This window comes from Paramisgurnus dabryanus, chromosome 2 (assembly GCF_030506205.2).
Source record: "Paramisgurnus dabryanus chromosome 2, PD_genome_1.1, whole genome shotgun sequence".
NCBI classification, from domain to species: domain Eukaryota; kingdom Metazoa; phylum Chordata; class Actinopteri; order Cypriniformes; family Cobitidae; genus Paramisgurnus; species Paramisgurnus dabryanus.
Genome location: NC_133338.1, coordinates 31,893,717 through 31,920,180, shown reverse-complemented (window position 1 = coordinate 31,920,180; position 26,464 = coordinate 31,893,717). Strand labels below are relative to the sequence as shown.

The 26,464-nt window shown below is 35.7% G+C and overlaps 2 protein-coding genes across 2 annotated transcripts; both read right to left on the bottom strand.

Moving 5' to 3' along the window:
* Positions 1 to 146: 146 nt before the first annotated feature.
* dpep2 (dipeptidase 2) lies at positions 147 to 11,155 on the bottom strand. The gene is made up of 11 exons (XM_065267875.2): positions 11,023 to 11,155; positions 10,123 to 10,271; positions 9,906 to 10,032; positions 9,594 to 9,723; positions 6,149 to 6,290; positions 5,964 to 6,033; positions 5,360 to 5,536; positions 4,162 to 4,246; positions 3,982 to 4,057; positions 2,604 to 2,739; positions 147 to 1,023 (listed from the first exon to the last, which is right to left on the bottom strand). The coding sequence occupies exons 2-11, from the start codon at positions 10,260 to 10,262 to the stop codon at positions 829 to 831; spliced, it is 1,278 nt and encodes a 425-aa protein (XP_065123947.1). The 5' UTR covers positions 10,263 to 10,271; positions 11,023 to 11,155; the 3' UTR covers positions 147 to 828.
* Positions 11,156 to 17,909: 6,754 nt separating this feature from the next.
* tppp3 (tubulin polymerization-promoting protein family member 3) lies at positions 17,910 to 23,270 on the bottom strand. Its single transcript, XM_065267715.1, has 4 exons — positions 23,113 to 23,270; positions 20,285 to 20,482; positions 20,022 to 20,175; positions 17,910 to 19,069 (listed from the first exon to the last, which is right to left on the bottom strand). The coding sequence occupies exons 2-4, from the start codon at positions 20,470 to 20,472 to the stop codon at positions 18,878 to 18,880; spliced, it is 534 nt and encodes a 177-aa protein (XP_065123787.1). The 5' UTR covers positions 20,473 to 20,482; positions 23,113 to 23,270; the 3' UTR covers positions 17,910 to 18,877.
* Positions 23,271 to 26,464: the final 3,194 nt, after the last annotated feature.

Sequence of the window (26,464 nt, the reverse complement as noted above, 5' to 3'; positions counted from 1 at the left end):
TACTAGTCTTAATGTTCTTTAAAGAATCTGAAAAGTATTCCATGATAAAGAGAACGATTAAATATTTCAACAATGAAATAATCCACAAATGCAATAAAACTAAAATATGAAAACAATAAAGTTTTATTAAAGTGCAATATGAATTGATTAACATGCATGCTAATACACTGAAACCACAAATTGGTCAATTTGCAAACCTGAGAAGTTCTTTGCTATTACATTTTCTTTACGGCAGACTTTTAACTAAACATTATTTTGCAAAGAAACCAAAGAACGCAGCAACCAGACGTCTTTTAAAGTGTCACAAATATGAACATCACTCCAATTCTCAGATTCCTACACTGCTAGACAATTTGTCAGAGAATAGATTTAAAAATTCTCCTCTTTGTGTATAAATCCCTTCATAACAGAGCTCTGGTTTATTTGTACACTTCACCTTAAAGCCTTTGATCTTGTGCCTAGGCTTTGTTGGTGGTCCCCCACGTTAGGTTAAAGCATAGAGGGGAGCGTGTATTTGGTATTTCCGGCAACGATCCCAGAAGATTAACGGGACGAGTTTGTGTTCACACAGACGCTTGTCTGGCAATTTTACAGGTATTTTCTGGGACCAAAGGTCTGTGTGAATGGGGTTGTACCTGTCTTAAACGTGAAAGACAGATGATGAGGCAGAAGATGTGGTAGGAGTTTTTGAGATCTGTCTAAAGATAAGAGTTTCTGAGAACTGAGATCTGTTTGAAAACTGGTTAGTCATGGAATGACACACTTTAATGAAACATTATTCTAGTCTGCTTGTACTTAAATACCTGTATTCCTGGATGGTGTATTGATTTAATATAAAAATAACTGCACAAAAAGTGGAATAAACCAGGCTAAAGCGCTCACAGGTAGCAAAGGAGATTTTGTGTTTCGATAGCTATTCTCGGTCCTGACTGGAGGGGCCAGTATCACACGACAGCTGTTGTTTGCCTCCAGAAATGGGATTTCTTCTTCACTTGGTGGAGTGTTAATCATATCATCACGTACCTGCATGTTTGGACAAAAATTGACAGGGAGAGAGAGAGAGAATGAGTTCTTGTACACCTACCCCAAAAATGCTCCATTTTGACATTTTTCTAAATTTAATAAAAATAAAAATCAATTAAAACTAGAATGGCGATCAGCATAATTCTATCAAGATGACAAAAGTGGACCACACCAGAATTCACCAAAGCAGTGTAATAAACTAGTGATGTCTTGTGACCTCAGATTAGCTGAAGTCATTTTAAACAAGGGCATTGTTTCCTCTAACTAATTTTTGAACGCTGTAACCCAAAATCACAATGTAATAGCAGAGTACAGGCTGAGGACAGAGTTCATAAGAATGTCACCAGACTTATTCTAAGTTCCAATACTTCCCTATAATCAGGTAACTGATGGAACTCAAAAAAAAAAAAAAAAAAATTTAATTTTAACATCTTACAAAGAAATAAGAGAGTTGAAAGACACAGTACCGCAACGCAATTGGTAAAACCAGGGGTTGTGTTGGGAATTCTGGGAATTATTCTACACAATAATAATAATAATGTTGCAATGATAGTAAATAACTTTTCAAAGAATACCATCACTTTATAGAGATACAGATGCTAATTGTGAATAAACATCAGGTCTCCTGAATGGTAGTACCAAAAACATGGTAGAAAAATGCATATTGTCTTTTGGGTTAGAGGTTTAACCTGTTGATTGGTTCAAGTGGGTGGACATGCTGGGTCTTTGCTGGTATGGAGGAGGTAGAGTATGGGTTAAGATGCAGATTAATTGTGGTTAGAGTACACTTGTTTATTTATGCTGTACATCAAGGTTCCTCAAATCTTACCCTGGAGGGCCGGAGCACTACAGAGTTTAGCTCCAACCCTAATCAAACACACCTGAGCAAGCTAATCAAGGTCACTAGAAAATCACAGGTGGGTAAGTTTGATTAGGGTTGGACCTAAACTCTGTAGTGCTCCGGCCCTCCAGGGTAAGATTTGGGGAACCCTGCTGTACATAATACATGCTATATGTAATAACTGATGACAGGCAATGGAATTATTAAAAAAATAATACACACCCATGGTGGTAATGCGGCTCAACCCGAAAAGTTATTTTCAAATAATTCAAAGGACCGGATTCAGTTATTCTGCTTGTACCACGGTTACCACAGACATTGCTAAGACAATACTCTGGTGGTTATTTTAAGACATTTGACAGGTCAGGTGTGTGTGTATATCGAAAATGAATGCATACCTGTGGAACATTTCTCAACCAATCAAAGTAAAGCATTCAACAGCCCCGTGGTATAAGGGTTAACAAAGTATGACATAAATGCTGTTGATTTGAGGTTTACCTTCAGTTATTATGTGTCTGTGAAATCCAGGCTAAAGTCTCATAATGCAATTTTGCATTTGATTTCACTGATTGTACGTTTATTTTAATCAGTGACTCACTCTGTCAATATTAAAGATATCAAGGTTATACTGTATTTTCATAGAATGTTCTTTACATTATATGTAGGACGGTTTTACGTAGAACAGTAAATCCCACAAAATTACACTTATTTTAAACAGGATCATATGTTTAACACTGACCTTCTCAACCTTTTGAAACACTCTAAGGAAGTTCAGTCGTAAAACTCCGGCCAACTCTTCCTCTGTCCAGTTCCTTGATATCAGCTCGCTAATAATAGCTGGATATTTAGAGACATCATCCAGGTCTCTAGGAAATCTGTAATAACACAGGCACACATAAAACAGACATGTACAAACGTGCGCACACACATGAAGATAAGAGCCTGCATGGATTCTTCAGTAAATATGGTCAAATGTGTTGAGATTGGCAAAAGGCAGTAACTCACTAGATTGTGGAGCTAAGAAATATGACTTTATAGTTTAGACTTTTTAGTGACTTAGGGCCAGATTTACTAAACGGGGAGGGGAATTAGTGTAAGAGCGCAATTCCAAAAAAGCGCAGATGGGAGTGGAAATATATGCGTGGTTATTAACTAAAAAGCTATTTAAACAACATAGGCGCAACAGCTGATTTTCATAATGACCAATGCAATCTACTAAGAGATTTCCTTAAGCAAATAAAAAAAATTTGCTTGGCAAACAATATTTTTGAATAATATGTTGTTCCTCTGGCAGTCCAAATGAACTGTTTCATGTTAAAAAAATCCTCTGCCTTGTACCACAAGCTCTCTGATGCATCTTCTTCTTGATTTAAGATATGCTTTTTACAGGCATAAAATAATGGCGTAAAAAACAGTAATATCACATGCTGAAAGGGAAACTCCTAGAAATGCATATGCAATAAGGTCAGTTGCAAAAATAACTAGACCATACCTTTCCAACAACACTTATTATTCAGGTAACACTTTAATGTTCATTAGTATTAACTAACATGAACAAACCATGAGCAATACATTTGTTACAGTATTTATTAATATTTGTTAATGTTAGTTAATAGAAATAAAGCTGTTCATTGTTTGTTCATGTTAGTTCACTGCGCATCTAAATCCCAACAGTCGTTATTTAACGCCAAAATGATGGTTTGCGCTGTCGCAAGCTGTTAGTAAATCTGGCCCTTAGTTGTCAGTTATTCTTCATAATAGTTATTTTCTCTGAAAACAACAACAACAACAATGAAATTGACTCAAGATACTTATCCACATAATAAAGGAGGTCTTAAATTTCCCAAAAATATCACTAACTACTTTTCGATCAAAAACAAAGTCAATGTCTTTTGCCTTGTATGGCAGTACACTCTTACTGATAGCTAAAAGTATTATCAAAAGATCCAAAATACTAAACATAATGCAAAAGAATGTGTGGAACTTTGTGACTGATCGTTGTTCAAATTCTAAATAAATCTTCAAAGCAGATAACCAGATCAGTAAACTTTACACGTTTGTTTGATAGCACTCGGATGTACAGTACAGTATTGACTGGTGAGAAGATTACTACTTACCCAAGGGCACCATCAAAGTCTGCACCAATCCCAATGCTTTCAGCTCCAATTACCCGCTTTATATGGTCAAAATGATCTAAAAAGCAATGTAAGATATTGATTGAAAGAAATGTTTATGTACACAGAATGATGGACTAACACTCCCTTTTTACATAATTTACTGTATGTCTGCTGTCTCACCAGCCACCACAGAGACATTAGCCTCATTTGAACATGCTACAAAATTGCTGTAGAAGTTCACCATGACAAGCCCGCCATTTCTTTTCTAAAAAAAAAAAAAAAGAAAAAAAAACAAGTAATAACTGTTGATAGTTGTTTAGACAAATAACTATTATTTCTTGGTATCATCTAAACCTATATTTGGACATAAAAAATACAATGTTTATAGCTTTGTTGTACCTTTTATTGCCTCATACATAAATGACAACAATGACATAATTCAGTCAGAGGTGCAGACTAATTCCTTTGGTAGTCTTGCAATTTGCCACACTGTAAAAAATACTTTGCTGCCTTAAATTTTTTTGTTGAATCAACTCGGATTTACAAGTCATTTCAACTTACTATTATTTATCTTGACTAGAGATGAGTTGTTATAACTACAGGTAAGTTGTTATAACTTATCAAATTAAGTTGACTTTTCTCAACTATATTTTATAAGTTATGACAGCTCATCTCTGTTGACATGACTTGTAAATCTGAGTTGATTTAACAAAAAATTTTAAGGCAGCAAAGTATTTTTTACAGTGCAGCTAATCAGCTTGTACATCAGCATAACTCAAACTTACTTTTCAGGTAATTCCTAGTCAATGGAAATACATGTTCCTTGAATGCTTTATTCTGATTTGAGAAATGTTCCACATGTGTTGATTATACATTTCTGTAAAACGCACACGTAACCTGTTAAGTGTCTATAACCACCAGAGCAATGTCTGTGGTAACGGTGGTATGTAAGTGAAATAATTGACTCCAGTCCTTAGAAAATAATGCACACCAACAGTGAAATGGCACTCTACTTCACATGCTACATTACCACCTTGAGTGTGCATTATTTAATCAATTATGCCTTACTTGTTAGTGTGCTCTAAGCATTATGGTGCATAGCACTATTAGAGCTCTAATAAACACCCACCTCCACCCCCAGCTCCACCTGTCTAGATCTCTTTATGGGATATTGTGCCCAACACTGCAGCAGCATCACTTTCATGCTTATTGTAGCATGTGTGTATTAGCATTAGCAAGTCTTCATACTTGCTCTGCAATAGCAGAAGCGGCAATGCAATTGGTGATTTGGTTTCACGAAGTTCAAACACATTGACATGTCATGACCATTAACAGACTAAAATTTATAAGGAGAGAAATAAATAAAGGATGGTCTCACCAGCAGCAACAGCAGGTCGTCAGGTACATTGCGAATGTTGTTACACACAGCATAAGCTGAGGAGTGGCTGAAAATAACTGGGGCTGCAGAATGCTTCAATACTGCTCTGGCTGTTTCCCAGGAACTATGTGACAGATCAACCAGCATTCCTAACCTGTTCATTTCAGAAACCACAGCCTGAGGAGAGGAAGTAAAGTTACTGTATACAAATTCAATGAAAGATTAGATGACTGTATTATATTATATAATGTAACAATATATGATGCATTCAGACCATCTACATTTTATTTAAAATTTTGTTATGATGCAGTCTTGATACAACAATCGTTTACATTTATCTTCTTCTGAATGCACTATATACCCAATTATATCACAAATTCAGGTACTAAACAATATTTGATGGACATCATAAACTACCGTGCAAATAAAATGAGAAATTTTACCTAAATACTTCTAAGACTAAAGGCAAACAAAAAAGCTTTAGAAAACAATAAAAGACAGCTTTAAAGGCTTGGCAAAGTGGTTCAACTAACCTATCTTTCATTGAACTACCTTAAAGTTTTGTGTAATTTGCATTGACTGTATATACTCGTGAAAATCTTACCTTACCAAATTCTGTCAGGCTATTGTTCTTCCGCTGGTAATATTGGTACAGTTTAGATGAGCTCTCAGCCCTACACATATGACATTATTGAAGTATATGAATGAAACTTGGGAAATATGACAGACAAAATATTTATGGGAATATGTATGGAAATTAGAAATGTGTGTCTCTAGCAAGCAATTTACCATGGTGTGTTGCAAGTGTGTGTAAGGGCCATGGATCTTACTCCAAGCTGGTAAAACATGCGTAGTGCTGGTAAACTGCTGTCGATGGTGTGACCTCCCTCCACACTGATTAGACAGGCAATTTTTCTACTGCTCATCATTCCTCAAACATACAGCACAACAATTTTTATTCAATCAAGACTTGAGAGACACAAATTATTTTATTTACAGGGTTGCATTTCCCGATTAACATTGTTTTTTTTAGCATACTACTGTACGAAGACACTTGAGGTTACTACTACCTTTTCTAGGCTTGTTTCCTGAACTATACCTTAGCGCAGGGGTCCCCAACCTTTTTGGGAGCAAGGGCTACCACAATGGATAGATCTGGATAGCTCCTTTTTTATGTAGTCTACTCAAAACCTTACTTTTAGATTTTATTTCATTTTATATGTTTAAATGTTTTATTGTTAAAATGTTGACATACATAAAAGAAGCCAAGCTAATATAAAAATATGTAACAAGTAAATATTACAATTGAGGCTATTAAAGCAACACTATGTAGGTTTTTTTTACCTTTAAATAATGTCTCTAAAATTATTTAAGTGATAGAACAACTTTTAACTGGACAAATTGTACTGTTGCTGCAACCTGAGCAGCCTCCTAGCTGCTACAAGCACACTCTGAAAGTGGCGGTGGAGAGTAGGAAACACAGCCCCGCCCCTCCCCCTGCCTGCAGAAGAGTGTCTGATACCAGGCAATGTTGCGCTTTTCAACCACATGGGGGAGCTGTAAGTCAGTTTTACATGGAAACTACATGTATAGTGTTGCTTTAATAGAATGTGCTTTGGGGGGCAACTCACAGACTCTGTACAGGCAACCTGGTGCACTTGTTGCTTAAAGGGTACATATCATAAAATCAGACCTTTTTGCATTCATTAGGAATCATTGGATATTGTAATGTAATCCAAATTGCAAACTAAATCCAACCCTGGATTTTTATATAGGCTAATTTAGAAAAGACTGAGCAAACCCGCAACTGAAAAGAATCTATCTGCTTCACCCAGCGTAAGCCTTTACTTGCCATTGAAAGGCTCATTTATATCAGGGGTTTCCAACCAGTGGGTCACGACCAACAAGTAGGTCACACAGGGAAATAGGGTGGATAGCGCAAAGTCAATTGACTTGACTTGGCATTACACATTGCAGACAAAATAAGCATCAAGAAAGAAATGTCGAACCTTGTGGGTCACACAGTGGTATAAGGTGGATCCTGAAAAGTCACCTGGCTGTTGTGGTTTACGTGAATGACAAACATATTACTGAAAAGTCCAATTTATGACTAGCAATGACACAGGATTTTATGTCTCAGATTATTTTAGTATTGCAATGATGTTTTATTCAAGTAATGTTGGGGGGGTCCTAAGATAGATTTTACTTGCACTGTAAAAAAGTTCCGTAGAAATTGCAGCTGGGTTGCCGGTAATTTACCGTAGATTTAAATTTATGTTATTTACTGGCAACATTTTGTTCAAAGTTAAATGAACATTAAACATTTACAAGTCTTTGTCTTTACAGAGTAAATATTTAAAATGTATTTAACTTTGAACAAACTCTTGCCAGTAAATAACATAAATGTAAATCTACGGTAAATTACCGGCAACCCAGCTGCAATAACATTGTAATTTCTACAGATTTTTTTACAGTGTGTCTAATGTTGAGCATACACTGTGCGATTTTAGCAATATCGTGCTCACACTGTAAATCGTACTGTATACGATGTAAAGTTGTGTGCTCACACTATTCTGTCAGATTGCCAAGCTTCGACCTGACAATTCACACTGCATGTCTGAAATAAACATGTGAGACACCCAAACCCAAAAGTGTGGGCCTGTTTCCTGTTTCAGAAGAATCACACATTCCTAGGAAACACGCTTTTCTTGCAATATATGTTATTCTTTGTGCTGAAGCGTGCAGGCGAACACGCATCGTTGAACGATACCGTGGACAGGACTTACATCAGGGCAGAATGTCAGTTATATATACTGTACAAAGATATAGGCATACTTTTAAAGAAAAAGTAGAAAGAGAAGAAATTCCAATGACATGTTGACGGCCTGAATGGCTTGTTGATTGGGATGCACATATACTGGTCATGGGCCAGGCATGAAGCTGGCGTGGAGGAAAGCATATTCTTACATTAATTTTGCTTATAGGCGCCAGGGCTTGACATAACCTGGAAGGTTCCGTGTCAGACCACTGGTTATGATTTATCCCCCGAACGGCTGGTCACACTGGTGTGACATAATTTTTGTTGTTATCTGAGTCGGACCATTGAAAAATTAGGTCACACTCTAGAGCCCTGTAATGCCTTCAAATATTTTGCTGTCATACAGGGTTGTTTCTTTACCTCATTGATGAGTCTTCGTTGTTCTCTTGGTGTTATTTTGACTGGGCACCCACTTGGTAGAGTAATAACAGTCCCAGAGCATCTCCATTTGTAGATTGTTTGCCTAACTGTAAACTGGTGAATTTCTTAAGTCTTTAAAATAACTTTGTAACCCTTTCCAGCTTTATGTAAAGCAACAATTCTTGATAGTAGGTCCACTGAAAGCTCTTTTTGGTAAGGCATGGCTCACATAAGCGTGTTCTTCTTGTGCAGAGCAAACTCCAAAAGTTTAAGGGGTTTTTATCAGTCAAAGTATCTGTAGTCCAAGTCCACATCTCCAAACACTTTATCTTAACTCCAGGTGTGCTAAAACTGCAATAAGCTTTATTGAGGTCATTCATTCAAGGGTGATCTCAATGGTTCACATAGTTTTTCCACCAGCACTGTGAGTTCTTTTTGGTTGTTGTCAATAAAGACATAATAAGATCTGAATTTTTGTGTAATTATTTTTAGACAAAAGTTCACATACTTTTTCTTGCCACTGTAGGTAGTAATATGCACACTGGATGCACAGTGGCGAAAAACAAAACAAAAATAACATGTTAATTCTCCCTGTACACTGTGTGACAAACAACACCACACAACAAAGATACAATTTAGCCCAACGTAAAAGCTTAAATTCACACAATCACTTTATCTGGCTTAAATGGGGCACGTAGTTAAAAGTTTGGGAACCCCTGCTCTACTAAACACAAGCTCAGGGAACAATTTTGATAATTATACTGTTTTGAATATGGCCGTTTACAACATCCTCTCCGGAAACAAACTTCCGTAGTCTTTTTAAATGATAAAGGCACTTTTATGTCATTTAGATTACCAGGCCATTATGAATGCGTCAACAAAGCTACAGTAACAAACAGCAAAAAACAAAAAAGATAATACACAACCCATTGTGTACGCAACTCAACCCATACACAACTATTTTTTATTATTTATGTGAACGGCCCTTAAGCCTTGCCAGGTTTGGGACAGCAGTTTTCTTTTATAGTATCCTCTAAAGGATATAGGTTCTAGTACCTTCAGCTGTGGTAACCAGTTCCAGTTCTGGGTTTTCAGTACACAGACGACGAATAACATCAATCTGTTCCAAGGTCAGTCTGACAGCATCCTTGTCTTGAGCTGTACACAACACGTATGCTGCAAAGACCTAACAAACATAAATTCCTTACATCTCAGACGCAGAATGACCAACAATCCAACAAATCTTTCCCTCTTTTAGGATCTTCTTTGCAACGATATAACACTTAGCAGTTTCATTGTAAAATTATAAGGTGCATTCCGTACTCTTGAAGAAACAAATTATTGTAAGGATAAACCAGGAAAAAATACCTGTCCTCCTACATGACCAATAGTGAGGCGACTGATATCTGTAGCTACACGAGAAATGTTGTGTGAATCAAGCAGTCTCAGTTTGTTGTTATAATATATCCTCAGACGCAAAGCCAAGTCATTGTGTCTGAACAAAAGAATATTAACATTATGCACACTACTAAGCATGTTCATTGCACAGACAAAAAGGTTAAAAAAAGTTAAAAGTAAGTCCTACCCATCAATTAGTGGATATTTGGTCATTATATCCAGTGCCCTACTGGTTTCAGATATGACTCCATGAAGAAGTGAGAGAAGGATGAATATGAACAACTGTATCCGTGGACCACTGATACCTCCTTTATTATATATCAACATTCTATAGTACTGATATTAAAAACAAGTAATTAAAGTTTTGTTGTAATGAAAATGGCAAATGTTTAAAAGAGCATTTTTAAATAGATTTTACTTTTTTTAATCAAAGCATTCATCTTAAAAAACAAATTAATAAATGTGTAGGGGAGACCGTAACTACTTTTTCTTTGTTCCTTTTTAAAGGATTCATAAACCTCGTAAAAAAGTGACAATACGGACAGTACTGACCAGGGAGTGTTAACACAAAAGACAAAAATACTAGTGAATGTTCAGTATTTACTAAAGTAGTAGATGTTAGTATTTTTCACCTTACTAAAGTTAACACTACACAATAGTGTATTAGTAATTACTGTAATCTAGTGCTGTATACTACAATTTACTATAGTAAATACTAACTTATAATACAGTATTTTTTATGTGGGACATTTCAAGTTTCTTATATGCACATTTATATGAAATTTGTATGTGGGTCAAGCATTCAACAAATAGGCAAATACAACAAAAGAGCCAAGTAAAAAAATAATTGTGGAAAAAAGTGGCAAAAATGTTTTTAGTAAAAAATAAAAACGAAACAAACAATTATAAAAGCAAGACATCATGCTATGTATTTACAGTAAGGGGTGTCCATCCCATCATGAGTAATGTATCACTTAAGTAAAATGTGACAATAATCCACTACTCCCGTTATGCCAAACGCACCCGACTTTAAAGACTTTATGAGCCCATTTTGTAAAATGTACATCCAAATAACAGCATTACTCACCGTTTGGGCAGGCTTGCTTTAAAGCACTCATCGACATACACTACTGCAAAAAGATAATCGGACAGTGTGTTTCAAGCAATGCGTCTTTCCTCCGAAACGTTTGAAGAAGACAAGGACTTGCCCAAGTATTGCATTTCTCAATTTAAAACACATAATGCCTGCCCATCGGAGAAATGTCGCCCTCTACTGAGTGCTTTAAGTAGGCACATAAACAGTGCCAGATGTGGACTGTAATTGCAGGCACGTAAATGCCTTTGGGCAGCTGTATTATGCCTGATTTTATCAAATTTTGACAGAATGATAAACAGACAACAACACAATAACAAACACAGTGTTTATTATTTAGGTTGGTAACTGAAAGGTGGTAATTTCAACAGTTGATTTTACACTGATCCATCAGCCATCTGAAATGCCATAGAAATACATGTCATAGGTAGTTAGTTACATAAGTAATTGCTGGGCTGTTAGAAAAAGCATCTGGATTTGGGCACACTGTATGAAATGCAGTCAGTAATCTGTAAGGCAGCTCAAACATGCATTTTAGTCTAGGACTAAGAAAAGCCCTGTTCGGGGAAACCGCCTGTAAGTGTCAGAAAGAGACAAGCACTTTCAATTTGACCAAAGTGTCATTGAGGTTAATATGAGATACAAGAAGTGAAATCATTGTTATGTTATCATTATATAACCAATATAGTCATTATAATCACTCAGTGCTGCATCAAAGTTTATATTATGATGAATTGAAGTATTTGTGTGTAATCAGATTACCCTTTCACTGCATTGTTTCTGGTGAAGTCCATGTTTGTGGAAAAGGTGCCTGCGTGGCAGTTTGCATACTGTATTCATGCTGTCGTAGCCAGCTTCCACCGCAAACATGCCAAAAGGCATTGTGATGTCATACGCCCATTGTCAGATGTATAATATCTGTTACCTTATCATGCAATGTTAAACACAAAAACAAGTCAGCACACAGCATAGTAATATGCAAAATCTTAGATGAACATTTAAGAAAGTATGTTCTAGCACATCACAACTTCTCTAATAGAATACTTTGCAAATTAAAAACCACCAACTTTTTGACAAAATAGTAATAATTTAAATCAGCTTATAACATTGCAACACTTTTTATTCAGTAACAATTAGGGATGCACCGATAGGATTTTTTTGGGCCGATACCGATGCCGATTTAAACAGACAACTTCTGGCCGATACCGATATTAAACACTTGTATACAATACTATACAGTTGGTCTATTAGCTAGTTTATTTCTGCATCAAATTAGTTTAACCTGAACATGGATTGGATCTAATTAACATTCAACTGACCAACATAATAAGAGAGGCACAAATTAAGCTAAAACAAATATAATAAGACAGCATGACAACCTTCAAAGGTGGTTTTTGCAATTCAGCATTTATTTTATTAACAACATTAACACATTTTTTTACATATAATGGATTTCTTTATGCAGTTAATTAATAAACAATCGGTATCGGCCTTTCTCATCCTATTGCCGATATGCCGATGGTTTCAAATTCATCAAAAATCGGCAGATAAATATCGGCGGCCGATACATCGGTGCATCACTAGTAACAATGTTATTCATTTGCACTGCACAGATAAATGGTGTGAGCAACAGTTAACAGATATTAATTACAGTGGATAGAATCTTGAAATGCTTCTGTCTCTGAATACAAAAAAGGTTTTTTATAATCCCAATGGTGAATGTTGAATCTGTAAATATTTTTAAGGTCTATGCTTTATGGTTTGAACTCTGAAACACTCCAAATACTTGAACTGTACTTCACTAGTTAGCCTGCACATTTAGATCTTAATGATTAATGGTAACCAAACTTGGCTTGCTGTCCTCGATGGGAGCTCTACACCAAAGCACTGAACCTTCAGAGAGAGTGAACCTGTGGCCGGGGCTCGAGACCCAAGTTCAACCCCCCTTGCAACAGAACTGCACAGAGGAAGAAAGAGAGCAGTGAAAGATGAGATGGGGAGGAGGAGAGATGCCAGAAAAATTGCAGCTGGACACGGAGGCCTGAAGACTGCCTTATATACGCCCATAATAATGATTGACAGGCCTAAATGTTTAGGCTTCTCCCGAACCTGGGTTTAGAACATTTAAAATACAATGGTCTTAAAGGGGACACTTCACAAAGCCTTTTTTAAGATGTCAAATAAATCTTTGGTGCCCCAGAGTACATATGTGACGTTTTAGCTCAAAATATCATAAAGATAATTTATTATAGCATGTCAAAATTGTCACTTTGTAGGTGTGTGCAAAATGTGCTGTTTTGGGTGTCCTTTAACATGCAAATGAGTTGATCTCTGCACTAAATGACAGTGGTGTGGTTGGATAGTGCAGATTAAGGGACATTTCCTATCCCCTTCTGACATCACAAGGGGAGCCAAATTTCAATTAACTATATTTTCACATGCTTGTGGAGAATGGTTTACCAAAACTAAGTTACTGGGTTGTTCTTATTCACATTTTCTAGGTTGATAAAAGCACTGGGGACCCAATTATAGCACTCAAACATGGAAACCTCAAATTTTCCATTTGACATCAAAATCCATTTGACATCAAAATTCAACGTTGATTTGACATCAAAATCCAACGTTGATCCGACGTCAAAATCCAACGTTGATCCGACATCATAATCCAACACAAGTGGATACAGAAATCTGACAACATAAATGTATTTTCCAGTATAAGTCTGTGGACATTTATTAGGAAATATTAGCTTACAACCTAAAGGGTATCTGCAGATATTAAATAGTCTTAATTCACCTTGACATCTGCTCAAGACTCATAAACTACTCTCATTGGTCACTCAGCACATTAATTAGCTCAACAACAGTCTGTGATTGAATGTTATGCTCAACACTGGAAAAACTATGCGCAAAAAGAAATCTATAATGCAACATTAACACAGCTAAATGTTATTTTGAAATTGTCACTTTGGATTCATTTTCACATCTTATTTTTATTGCACAAGATTCAGTTTTGTGCAGAAGCATTTTTACATTATTATCTTTTAACCATATATATTTTTTTCTCTAATTGTGTAAAAATATGTAACAAGTCCCAGGATGCATGTGCAAAACACGACTTTCAACAAGTATCTTATAAACACAGGATGAGTTTGCCACCTGGTGGTCAAAAGTTACCATGACATGACTGGATAGATCATGGAGGCCGAGCTGTTGTAAAAAAAATTATGTGATGTGCTAGTGAATAAAATGGCAAGAATAAACTTGATTTTAAAGTAATAGATTTATCTTATTTTTCATTTGCATTTAACAATAAGCAATAAAAAAAAAAATCCAGGGCGCCTTCTGTGTCCCAAACACCCACCATATAGAGAACAAACTCTTTTCCCAGGGGGTAACCAATATAAAATTACTTTGGTCAACAAAAAAAAAAATAATAATTATTATTATTGCGGACACAAAACTGGAATGTCTCGTCTTTGGTCATTAAAACACACACAAAAAAAAAAATGAACTCAAACTATTCTTATACAACTATACACTTTTTTTTTCATGTTGCCATAACGTGTCAGTGGTTTTGCGAGGGATGGCCCTTTACTGCAAACCCCCCTGAAATTGTTGAAGATAAAAAGTGTTTCAGTTCACAAATTGAAAAGATTTTTTATTAATATTCCAATTGTTTTTATCATACAAGAAATGTGCTTGTCTGTTGTAAAGTGCCGCTTATTTTACACATGGTAGTACCATAATGGTACATTCAAATAGTGGTGAAGCAACTTTTTTATGTGTCGGGCTGTTAAACCTGCTGTACCTGTTCCGGCCAGCAGGTGGCACTGTTGTCCACAGACAAACACCGATCAACCGTCATTCATGAGCTCATACACCTGCTCCGCCAAATTAAGAACTTATTTTTTAATTGTAGGCTTAAGAAGACGACACAAACAGAAATGAGAAAAACAAACCAATTTTAAGCATTCTGGAAGAGGCAATCAGGTGTTAATTTTTTATTTGTTGATATTTGATTGACTCTGATGTTGCCATGTATCCTAGCTGCCCAGACCCTCTGGCAGCCCCAAAACATTAAAGACCCACTGCCATATTTAGCTGTGGGCATGAAGTACTTTTACATATGGTTACCTCTCCGTGGATGCCAAATCCATCCCTGGTGTTTATTGCCAAATAGCTGTATTTTGGTTTCATCTGACCACCGAACCCGATCCCAAGTTCCAGTAATGTCTGGCAAACAGACGACACTTGAGTTTGTTTTCTGGATGAGAGCAAAGACTTTATTTGAAACCCTTCCAAACAAGACCTAACTAACTTCTGCAGTTTTCCTGTGGTTCTTGGAGATTTTTTGGGCACTCAAACCATCCTCCTGCCAGTGCGCTGGGACAAGATATACACACATCTTCTTCAGGCAGATTCATTACACTTCCAGTTGACTGAAATCTCTTCATTCTTGCTCTGAGGGTGGAAATTGGTCTTTTTATTGTTTTTGTTATTGTTCTTATAGTTCAACCTTAAGCCACACGTCACAACAATGTTCTTTGGTCTTACACATTGTGATGAATGACAGAGTTGGCATGGCCTGTGTGTGATCTCATATTTATACACCTGTAAAACAGTCATCGTGGTTGAACAATTTCCTGTTCACTCAGATGTACCTAAAAAAACGGGAATATACTTTAAAAATATTTTGCTCGTGTGAATAAATGAGTCGCAAACTCGCAATTGTGTCTTATATTGTGGCTGATTAAAACGAATAAGCAGTGAAAAACAACATAATTTTCTAAAGTTTATGCGGTGTCCCTTTTCTGAAGTGTCCTTAAAGAGTCTCAACCATTTAAATGCAGTAGATATTGTTAGAATTTATTTGTGAATATTTTTATTTATTTATATGCATATCCCCAGGACCTGTAACAATGTCAACTCTTGTCATATTTTACTATGATTTGTTTTTAAGGATTGCCACTAGGTGGAACAATGGAGTCAAACGTTCACTTACAATTACTCCTATCCAGTTACCATAGTTGTTTATGTGCTCTTTGGATAAGTATCTTTAGATAAAAGTGTTGGTCGATAATTAAATGTAAACATATTAAAACTTGCAAATATATTAAAATTATAAAATATTTACTGTATATGTCAGTGTGTCAAATATGTAACCTAAATATTAGGAGTTGTTTAAAATTCTTTCCTTTACAGTTTCTGTTTTTAAGTTACTTGATGTATTATGTTAAAGTAATAAAATATTTTTAAATAAAAAAAGTTCTGTAACTCAATTTGTAGAGCATAGTGTAAGCAATGTAAATGGCATGGATTTGGATACATGCATGTCAAATGAATAAATGAATAAAACAAAACAATAAAAATAAAAATGTAATAAATGTTGATTTCTTGTAATAAATTATTTTAGTGTGCCTTCATTCACAGTGTGGTGAATGCCTACTGCACCACATCCTGGAGGTTTATGAACCCCTGGTCTAAACTTCCACCTTCTGTAGCCATGTGCCTCATTTTAACTCATGTTAACATGCAATTCATCAGCAGTTTGATTACAGAGGTTGACTGACGGCTGCGTGATGCCATTCATCAGTCTGTGACAGCGGCAACAAAAGCCTGAGCAGGAAGGGACTGAGATGTTTTTCATTAAAGGCTACCAAGGAGATGAACCAAACAAACGTTGCCATGAACGAGTGTGTTTGGATACATACACACACAGAGGGCAGGGAAAGGCTGCCGGAGCCAGGTGCCGGTCCTGGGCCGGCTGTTATTGTGTGCTGTGGTTACCATGACAACAGAGGGACCGGAGCTGGCGTCTGCATGTCCCTTATGGGACACATTGGACAAATGGAACCACATTCCTTTCATCTTTTCCCTGTTGTGTGTAATGCTGAATTCACTTTTTTTCATGGATGCTAAGCAAACATGTTGATGTTGTGTTATGAAGTATTTCGTTTTGTACAGTAATGGTTAATGGCAAATTATGACAAAATGTGAGTAAAATGAGGACAAATCTACAAAATGTGCCTATGTGACCTAACCATATTTTTAGGGTGTAATAAATACTGTAGTTAAAGGGACACTCCACTTTTTTTGAAAATATGCTCATTTCCCAGCTCTACACATGATTTTTACCGTTTTGAAATCCATTCAGCCAATCTTCAGGTCTGGCGGTATCACTTTTAGCATAGCTTAGCATAATCCATTAAATCTGATTATACCATTAGCATAACACTCAAAAATGACCAAAACGTTTTGATATTTTTCCTATTTAAAACTTGACTCTTCTGTAGTTACATCGTGTACTAAGACCGATAGAAAATTTAAAGTTGCGATATTCTAGGCCGATATGGCTAGGAACTATACTCTCATTCTGGTCTAATAATTAAGGACTTTGCTGATTTAACATGGCTGCAGGAGGCACAATGATATTACGCAGCGCCCGAAAATAGTCCCCTTGGTAACTTTTAACAGCAGGGGACTGCGTAATATCATTAATAAAATATTGGAACTTTTTGGTCATTTTTAAGCGCGATGCTAATGGTCTAATTGGATTCAATTGATTATGCTAAGCTATGCTAAAAGTGGTACCGCCAGACCCAGAGATCGGCTGAATGGATTCCGAAAAGGCAAAAATCATGTGTTTAACTCTAGGGGAGCTGGAAAATAAACATATTTTCAAAAAAGTGGAGTGTCCCTTTAAAATGGTATTGTAAAGGAAACTTAGGTCACAAATAATGAAAATTTTTGTTGTTTATTGTAAAAAACACATTTTAGTCCTTAATGCTAAATGACTAAAGAGGGCATAAATAACTTTTTGTACAACAGTTTTTTTCAGAAACTCCTTATTTGCAGATTAGGATAAGTTTTACTGAAAATAATCAGTGTTTTTGAATGTTTTATTTGATATTTAAAATAAAACATAATACAATAGACAAAACTTAAAATACAACACACCGAAGGATATTTAGTAACAGTTTATACAACATTATGTAAATGCAAGTTCCAGTTTCAGTAACAGTAAACTAACTAACACAAAACAAAGATATGACATTGAAACCTTAATTCTGGCAAACAATAGGACACACAGACGCATGAAACACAAAAAGACTTTGCTCTTATTAAACTTTTAGCAATGAATTCATGTGAAAATTTAATTATAGCAATTAATTAAGAGCGCCTATTAATTTGTTATGGAAAAGAAAAAAAACTTTGCGTCTCTTTTTCTTCCTGTACTGTCAGAAAAAAGGTACAAAGTTGTTCCGTTTTCTGTCGCTGGGGTGGTACCCTAAAAGGTACCTTTTTGTACCTTTATGGGTATAAAACACATTGAAATGTTGTACCTTATGGGGTACAATATTATACTTTAAGGACCTATTGTGTACCTTAAGGAACAATTTTGTACCAGTTAAATTTTAGGGGTACAAAACAGTTAACTGTACCTTTAAGGATACAAAATAGATCCTTAAGGAACAGTAATGCACCCCAAAAGGTACAACATTGTGTTATGTTTATATACCTGTAAAAGTACAAAAAAGGTACAGTTGTTTACTTTTTTTTTCTGACAGTGTGTCCAAAAGAGTGTGATGTTGACTTGCATGTTTCCTATAGCTGTTTTAATGATTTTCACCTGATTTTATACCCTTCTGTCAAACTTCTGAAGAAAAAATGAGCATGAAACCATGTTCTTTAAAAACAAACATTTACAACACTTCCTGTGTGTCAAAGTGTCACTCTGCTTAGTGGCTGTGTAAACCACAGGTCAAAGTTCAAGTTTGGCTTTGGTCCAGACCTAAGTGCTGATGAAGATGGAGCTCAGAGCCTCGAATGTGTTGACATGGAGAAGGCCTTACTTGGCCTTTGTCTTCTCCTCATAAGTTCCAGCATTCTTATAGGCCCCTACGTATCCCGTGTGCTCCACAAGCTCCTCACGTCCACCTTTACCTTTGCCTTTCCCACTCTCATCGAAGCGCTCCTTGTGAGAGCCAGTGTATTTGGATGTGTCAGTTAGCCTGTCCACCGCACCAGTTTTTGCCACTTTCTAGATAGGAGTCATGAACATGACATAATATTATTTACAAAATACTAATCACCATGGTTACTAAACGACTAAAATAGAAACTGAACCTACAAATTAAACCATAACACATAAATCGAAAGAAGCTGACACCTTTAGAAAGTCGTTTCAACCTGTCTCATAAACGCGTGTTTGTATTCAGCATTACATTACATTACATATTCCCATAACCCCTTAAAAGCAGATGGTAAGATATTGCGATACAGCCTAACTGACAATAGAAAAGTGAGCGAGTTCAGTAGATGTCATGTTGTGATAAATTATTATTATTTTTTTTATACTGCCCTCTAGTGTTGTAAACAAATGAAGAAATGATGTAGTATCTAATTATCTTACTAAATCTTGCACCTGGAAGCCCAGCAGCACTACTGATATTAAATGACACACCCAGTTTGAATCATAGGGGAACTTTACTAAGTGGAGCACTTGACTGTGAGATGAATTATGTGTGTAAGATACCCTGTGCGTATGAGGGACTGCCACAAGTCGGATACATTACATCTGGCAGGCAGGGATTTTCTTCATTCACAGTTTACATATTTCATAGCCAACATGCTCATGTCACAACAAAGGCATTAGTTGCTTGGTTGTTATGTGGCGGATGTTTAGGCAGCCTGGTAATTAGTTAGGAGATGTTAGTAGTGGAAGTTTTTTTTGTTTCCTGCTTTAGTTATTGAATTATACCTGCTTTAGATTGATGCAGTCTTGTGTGCAGTATAGTAACATACAATATGATATCATATTAATATATTTTTATGCTACTTTAACTTAACAAATTAAGTTAAGCAATTTCACCATGTTTTTTTTCATAATTAAGTTGTTAAAACTTCACGCTGCATTATTTTTTACAGTGCACAAATGTCCAAGTGCTCATACTAAAACTCCTTAGTGGATTATTGTCAAATGATAGCCTTACCGTTACACCAACATTGGTGGGTTCTTTGCCTTCAATTAACTTATATATGGACTGCAATGCCTCTTCTTTGCTTTGGCCTTTGAACCTCTTTGGAGCCAGTTCTTCCAGAGCTTTCCGAAACTCCTCATATGTTATGACCCGAGATGTCTTTCCTCTGAATTGTGAAAGGTATAAATAGGTGTTTTAACTATGCAAATATGTAAATCTAAATGTACAGTTTCGAAAATGATTGTCTCTAGAAAAAATAAAATGCACAAACTCACTTGACTTTGGTGAAGACAATATCTACATCAGTGCTGGTGACGTTCTTGCCGTCAACCACTTTGCAGTCTTTGCATAGTTTAGCCCAGTTTTTCCCATTCAGTTCCTTCCCGGTGGCTTTTGTGTCACCATGAATGGCAAACTTTTTAAAGGAGCTCAGGAGCTGGTCCATCTCTGTGCTTTCTGCCATATTGGGTATTCTGCCAAACAAATAGCAAGACAATGATCTAACGGAAAGATTTCTCTGAAATAAGCGTACTGTATATTAACTGACCAAATATGTTAGCTGCAAGAGTGCCATGATAAATAAGCATTACTGAAGCATGGATTGGTAACGAATGAAAGGGCAGAGAGATTAGTGTGGTATTATCATCTCAAAGTAATATCAAATGTCTATTAAATGCACACAAAAGTTTCAAAGTCGCAGGATGTATAGAGAAGAGCACATCATGCTCGGATTTAAAAGGGGCAATTGTGAATGACCCCAGCAATTTGAATGATCTAAATTGGCCTGTAATTTTAATTTTGGGCTAATGTTGCAAACGTTTTTGTCTCTTATTAATATAAGATTAATTTGCATAGCAAACCTCTTTAGAGCTATTTATTCACCATGTTTACCATTGGGTAATTTTGAAAATATGCTCATTTTCCAGCTCCCATAGAGTTTGCTGCTGAAAATAGTCCCCTTTGTATCTTTCAATAGCTATTTTCGGGCACTACGTAATATCATTGCGCCTCCTGTAGCCATGTTACGGCAGCAAAGTCCTTGATTATTACGCCAGAATGAGAGTATAGTTCTTAGCCATATCTGCCTAGAAAATCAAAACTTTTCATTTTTTGTCGATCTTAGTACACAATGTAACTTCATAAGAGTCAATTTTTAAATAGGAAAAATATCAAAACTCTTTGAGTGTGATGCTAATGGTCTAATCAGATTCAATGGATTATGCTAAGCTATGCTAAAAGTGGTAGCGCCAAACCCGTAGATCGGCTGAATGGATTCCAAAACGGTAAGAATCAAATGTTTAACTCTAGGGAAGCTGGAAAATAAGCATATTTTCAAAGAAAGTGAAGTGTCCTTTAAAATGGCCAAAATTAGCAAAAAGTCAGTTTAGGAACAAACCAAAAGTAACACTTAAAGGGGCAGTTCCCAATGAATGCATTGCATCAGGTTCCTTTAGAAAGAAATGAATTTCCCATTATATGATTTTTATTTTAAAATCATGCAGTGACTTGATGAGGCCATGTCTCATGTGTTTTCCTGCCTTAGACTAATAAGGCCAGTTGCTTCTCTACTGTACTGTATGTCTGCACAGGCCAGCTATTGATAGATGTAAGAGTAGGTGTGTGGATGATCTGATGTATCTTGGGGTTATTGTGGAATGTTTCAGATGGATGTCAGAGGTTTGGCAACCGCCTGCTCTATACAGAGGTGATGAGCAAAGCAACAGTGGGTGGGCTTGCCCTGGCTTCAGTTTTAACCTCTTTAGCAATCTGCAATCTCCACTTATTGTAGCTCACATACACAGGCACGCTAAATACTTAGAACATATACATTTTATTATGCAAAAAGTAATTTTTATTAGGTAGGTTCTGTGGATTTACCCTAGTATAGTTGTATGCACGTGTAAGTGTGCTCAAGGGATCATATGCTTTTTGCTGCTGAGGTTATCCCCATACAGTCTACAGTTTTGCCTCTTGACACAGGCACCCGAATAAAGACATCATTGTGAGAATGAGCCTCACCCATGTAACACACACACACACAGAAACTCACAGAAACATTTGTGCTCTCTCTCTCGCTCTCTCCCTCTCTCTCACACACACCTTTTCACATAAATACACACGTACAGAGACACCCACAAGATTCCCTTGCTTACTACGCTTTGTGGAAGTGTCCATGGAAACTGTTGTATAAAAGAGGAAAACACAGAGACACACCCATCCAAATGTAACACACACAATCATACAAAACCAAATAACAACATGATGGCCTTTCCTGTCATTTATAGGACAAAAGCGTCTTCCCTGCAGCTCTAGACCTTTACAGCTCACCATTGTTTAAGGAGTTTATTGCACACAAAATGTTTATATGCACTCGTTCTATATTTCACACTGAAGTTGAACATATTTTAGAATGGAGAAATGCAATGCTGTGATGGCTTTAAACCATGAAATTATCATAACTGAGTGTTTTATTTTTTATTAGACAGATAGCAAATCTACCTGCAGTTTTTCAAACTAAAAATATTTTATTTTAGTCAAGCAGTTACAATTATCATCATGCAATCCTATTATTGCAATTACTTAAGTGCAGTAGAAAATGTTACTGTACACTTGCCATTTAAAAACACACAGAATAACATCCTAAAGAAAGACATGAATAACACTCATTTAAAACTTCTCATATCAATAAATGTTAATGTTTCAGATTTGTGTAACTTTGTTCAGGGAAAAAATCAGTGCAGCTAATTAGCCCCCCCCCCCCAAAAACTGATTTATGTTTGTACATACTGCACTCACAGTAGCCTACACAGTAGTACCTAGATACAGCTCCCCAATAATAACACCATCAACATGAACCCGCAGCTGCTGCATGCCGATGCATGATATGCATGGCTCTGTATGATTACAGTATGTATGTGTGTTCGCATACAGAGAAGCAGACACAGGTACTGAAGTCAGGTGGTTCTGTAAAAGCAGTGACACTCTCTGCAAGCATTCAAGTGTATGTTTGTGTATGCAGGTAAACAGATATTTGCATATATGAAGAAGATTCAAAAACGTTAATGCAAGAGCATAAGTGAACGTACAGTAAAATTGCTCTTACCTGTGCTGCTGCCAATCCACACACACACAAACACACACCCTGTCTGCACAACTTCTATCTCCTCCTGCTCTCTCACCCTCTGTCTCTCTCTTTCTCTTACTCTCTTTCTGTCTGACTCTCCTGTTACTCCCTTCTCAAATGAGCTTTAAAGGGGTGAGGGCTTGTTATCATCTGTTGATTCCTGTATCCATGGAGACGTCCTGTTTAACATCAAGGGATGGCAATAAAAGAGGGAGAGAGAGGGAGCATGTATGTGTGTGTCTGTGTGTGAAAGAGAGAGAGAAAGAGAGAGAGAGACTAAAACTGTAGTGACCAGGGTCATTGATCATTTAGGGTGAACTAGAGGCTCGAACATTTGCAGGAAACCCAGAAAAAGCACATGGACACTGTCCAGGGCGGGGCATGTCTGTCGATCTTCTGTCTATCTGTTTTGTTGTGTTTTGTTTACAAAAACAGCAACTCATATACTTAAGTGTGTATGTGTAAGAAGGAAAGTGAGGAATGCTATTCATTCAAGACTGCACGCATGTGTTAGTGAGCATGTGTAGGAAAGCATATCCAAAACGTGTGTGTGTGTTTGTGTGTGTGTGTGTGTGTGTGTGTGTGTGTGTTTGCATATGCGTGTGTATGCATAATAGAGAAATACTGTATTGTACATAAAAGAAATATACACAGTCATTGTGTTGTTATGTTTATGTTTTTTTTTTGTACAACATGTGCACATACTGCAGATGCTCGAGAGCCTGGTAATGAAACATGTTAAGAACTGACTTGTGAGAGCATTTACTGAAAAAACAAACTTTTTGGTGTAGTAAAATATATTATATTAACCCTTATAATTTCTACATAACAATATTAACATTTAATGAGAACTAGATTTTCCTAAGTAAAATTATGATAAATACACAATTTATGTACAAAATGAACTGAGTGGGAATAGTAAATCATATTATATATTTTCTTGTATTTTTAACTGTTTTATAATCACTGCACATAGTCCTAAAATAATTAAGTAAATTTTCCTCAAAAACTTTAGATTGTTCAAGTTAAAAATCTGAGTTCATTTAACTTAAGAATATAAAATCTATTAAACTAAAACATTCAAGTAAAATTAACTTAAATTTATTTGCACATGTTGTAAGGAATACCCACGATCCTTTGTGCTGAATATTTGATTTTTTTTAAGCTTTTTCACAGAATAAGAACTGATAAGATCTTTCACTACTTGTCATAAAGGTTTAAGCTCTTATATTATTGATGTTGTTTGTTATTGATGATAATTTTTTTAAAGTCACTGTTCAGGCAAATAGTGTTTCCTAACATGAACCCTGTTCATAAAACCCTATTTCATTGTATTTCTCTCCACAGTGCTGACAATGCATGTCAAAAAACGCAGTTTTGTGTGCGTTTCTGTGGAGAATCAAGTTTATTCAATGATTGACTTAAAGTCAGTAATGAATTTTGTGTTATAATGCTATTTATAACACTTAGAAAACCTCAGTCCATAGAACTATGTAAATAAAAACAGTAAATACACTCTACCATACAACAGTAAATACAATTTATTTCATATGTTTAGGACAGCAAGTCTTCAATATTAAAAAAAATATTTAGACTTTACCTAAAGATTTAAATAAATCTGACTTCTAAAATAAAAATATTTTTTAAATAAGTGACATTAACTTAATTATTTAACAAATGTTTTTCATGCATTATTAAGTAGATTTTATTTGATTTTAGTAGGTAAGTTGTACTTCAAAAAGCAGTAAATTTTACTTAAAAATCTTTTCTTTAAAAGTACATTTTACAAGTTCAGTATTTGAGGTCTTAAAAATATTTTTTTACCACCAAAGGAAATTTGGGCTTGTCACTGGTTTATTTAAAAAATATGCATATGAATTGGGTCAGTCAATAAATCTTAAAATTCACATCTCTCTGTGTAGCTTCAAGAGAGCTAGTCTGAAGAAGGGCAGTAGTCCGAAACGTTACTTCGGTGATTTAATAAATCTATATATATTTTTGTGAGGTCAGTGTGCGGATTCCGTTTTTGTCTTATTTAGCTTCAAAATGGAAACATTACAGGTGATAACGTTTCTTTAACGTAAAAAAATCGAAACCAACTTTACAGTATTTTTGTAAAGATATATCCAGCTTTATTGTCATGATAAACACAGTTAAGAAATGTTATGAATTGTATGCTACTATGTAAAAACAATGTATTTTAAGGTTTTTAAAAAAAGAAGGATTAAAAAAGAAGAATGTCAAAATTATTTTATGATTATTACCATTATACCACAAATTTGTTGTTTTTCCTAACCTATATCAAACACAAAATATGTTGATAATTTTTTTCTTTAACTTTCTTAAACATGTCCATTTGTTATATGAGGTCTTCCATTTGTAACTCAGTTTTGACTCAGTTGGTCGACAGCAAGTGTTGCTCTTTCACCCCCTCCTCCCTCTTTCTATCTTTCTCTCTCTTCCCTCCCTCCTTTAGCCACTAAGTTCATATTTTCCAGGGATTCCCTCTGTCTCTCTTTTTTTGTCTCTTTTCTATTTATACCCAAGGAATCGGATATATTAAGAGATTCACAAGACAAATTGTGGGAGGAGCATAACATCATTGAGCAATCTATTTTCAACTTTATCCGATTTTGTTTGTATGCATTTGTTTTACAACCAAATTTCACCCTAAATAAAACAAATCCTATTTGACATAACATAACAAACATACATGAACACATAATTTATATATCAAAATAATTTATCAGTTTTTATTGCTATTTGAATGTTTTCAAAAGCTATCATTGCCTCCTGTCTTTTATAACACAACATGAAAGACCAGAATGCAGGATGACGAAACTTTTAATAAATTGAATAGGCTTATATAAAATGTTGATACACCCATGATGCAGCCATGCTTTGCCAGTTTTATAAAGGTACAATAGACTGCTCAAGTTGCACTTTGTATAAACTGTTTGCCAAATGCCAACCTACAAAGACTTACACATACAAAGAACACTTTTATTCATATTCCTGAATCATCATGCTGACGCATTTGCTGTGTCACTCTATAATTTGTTTTATATTTTTATTCATAAACTCTCCGAAAAAAGTACAAGAAGGTAGAAAAGTTGTCAGTTGGGTGGTACCTTTTTAAAAAAGTCCACTTTTGTACCTACAATACACATTGGAACCTTAGAGGTTCATACTGTCATGTGTGACAGAACCCAGTTACAGACAGCTCTTAAATGAAAGACTTTATATAATAACAAAAAACACCCTTGAGGGGGCAAACAAAGAAAATAATCCAAATTATAAACATAACAGGGTAGGGCAAGACAAGGCACGT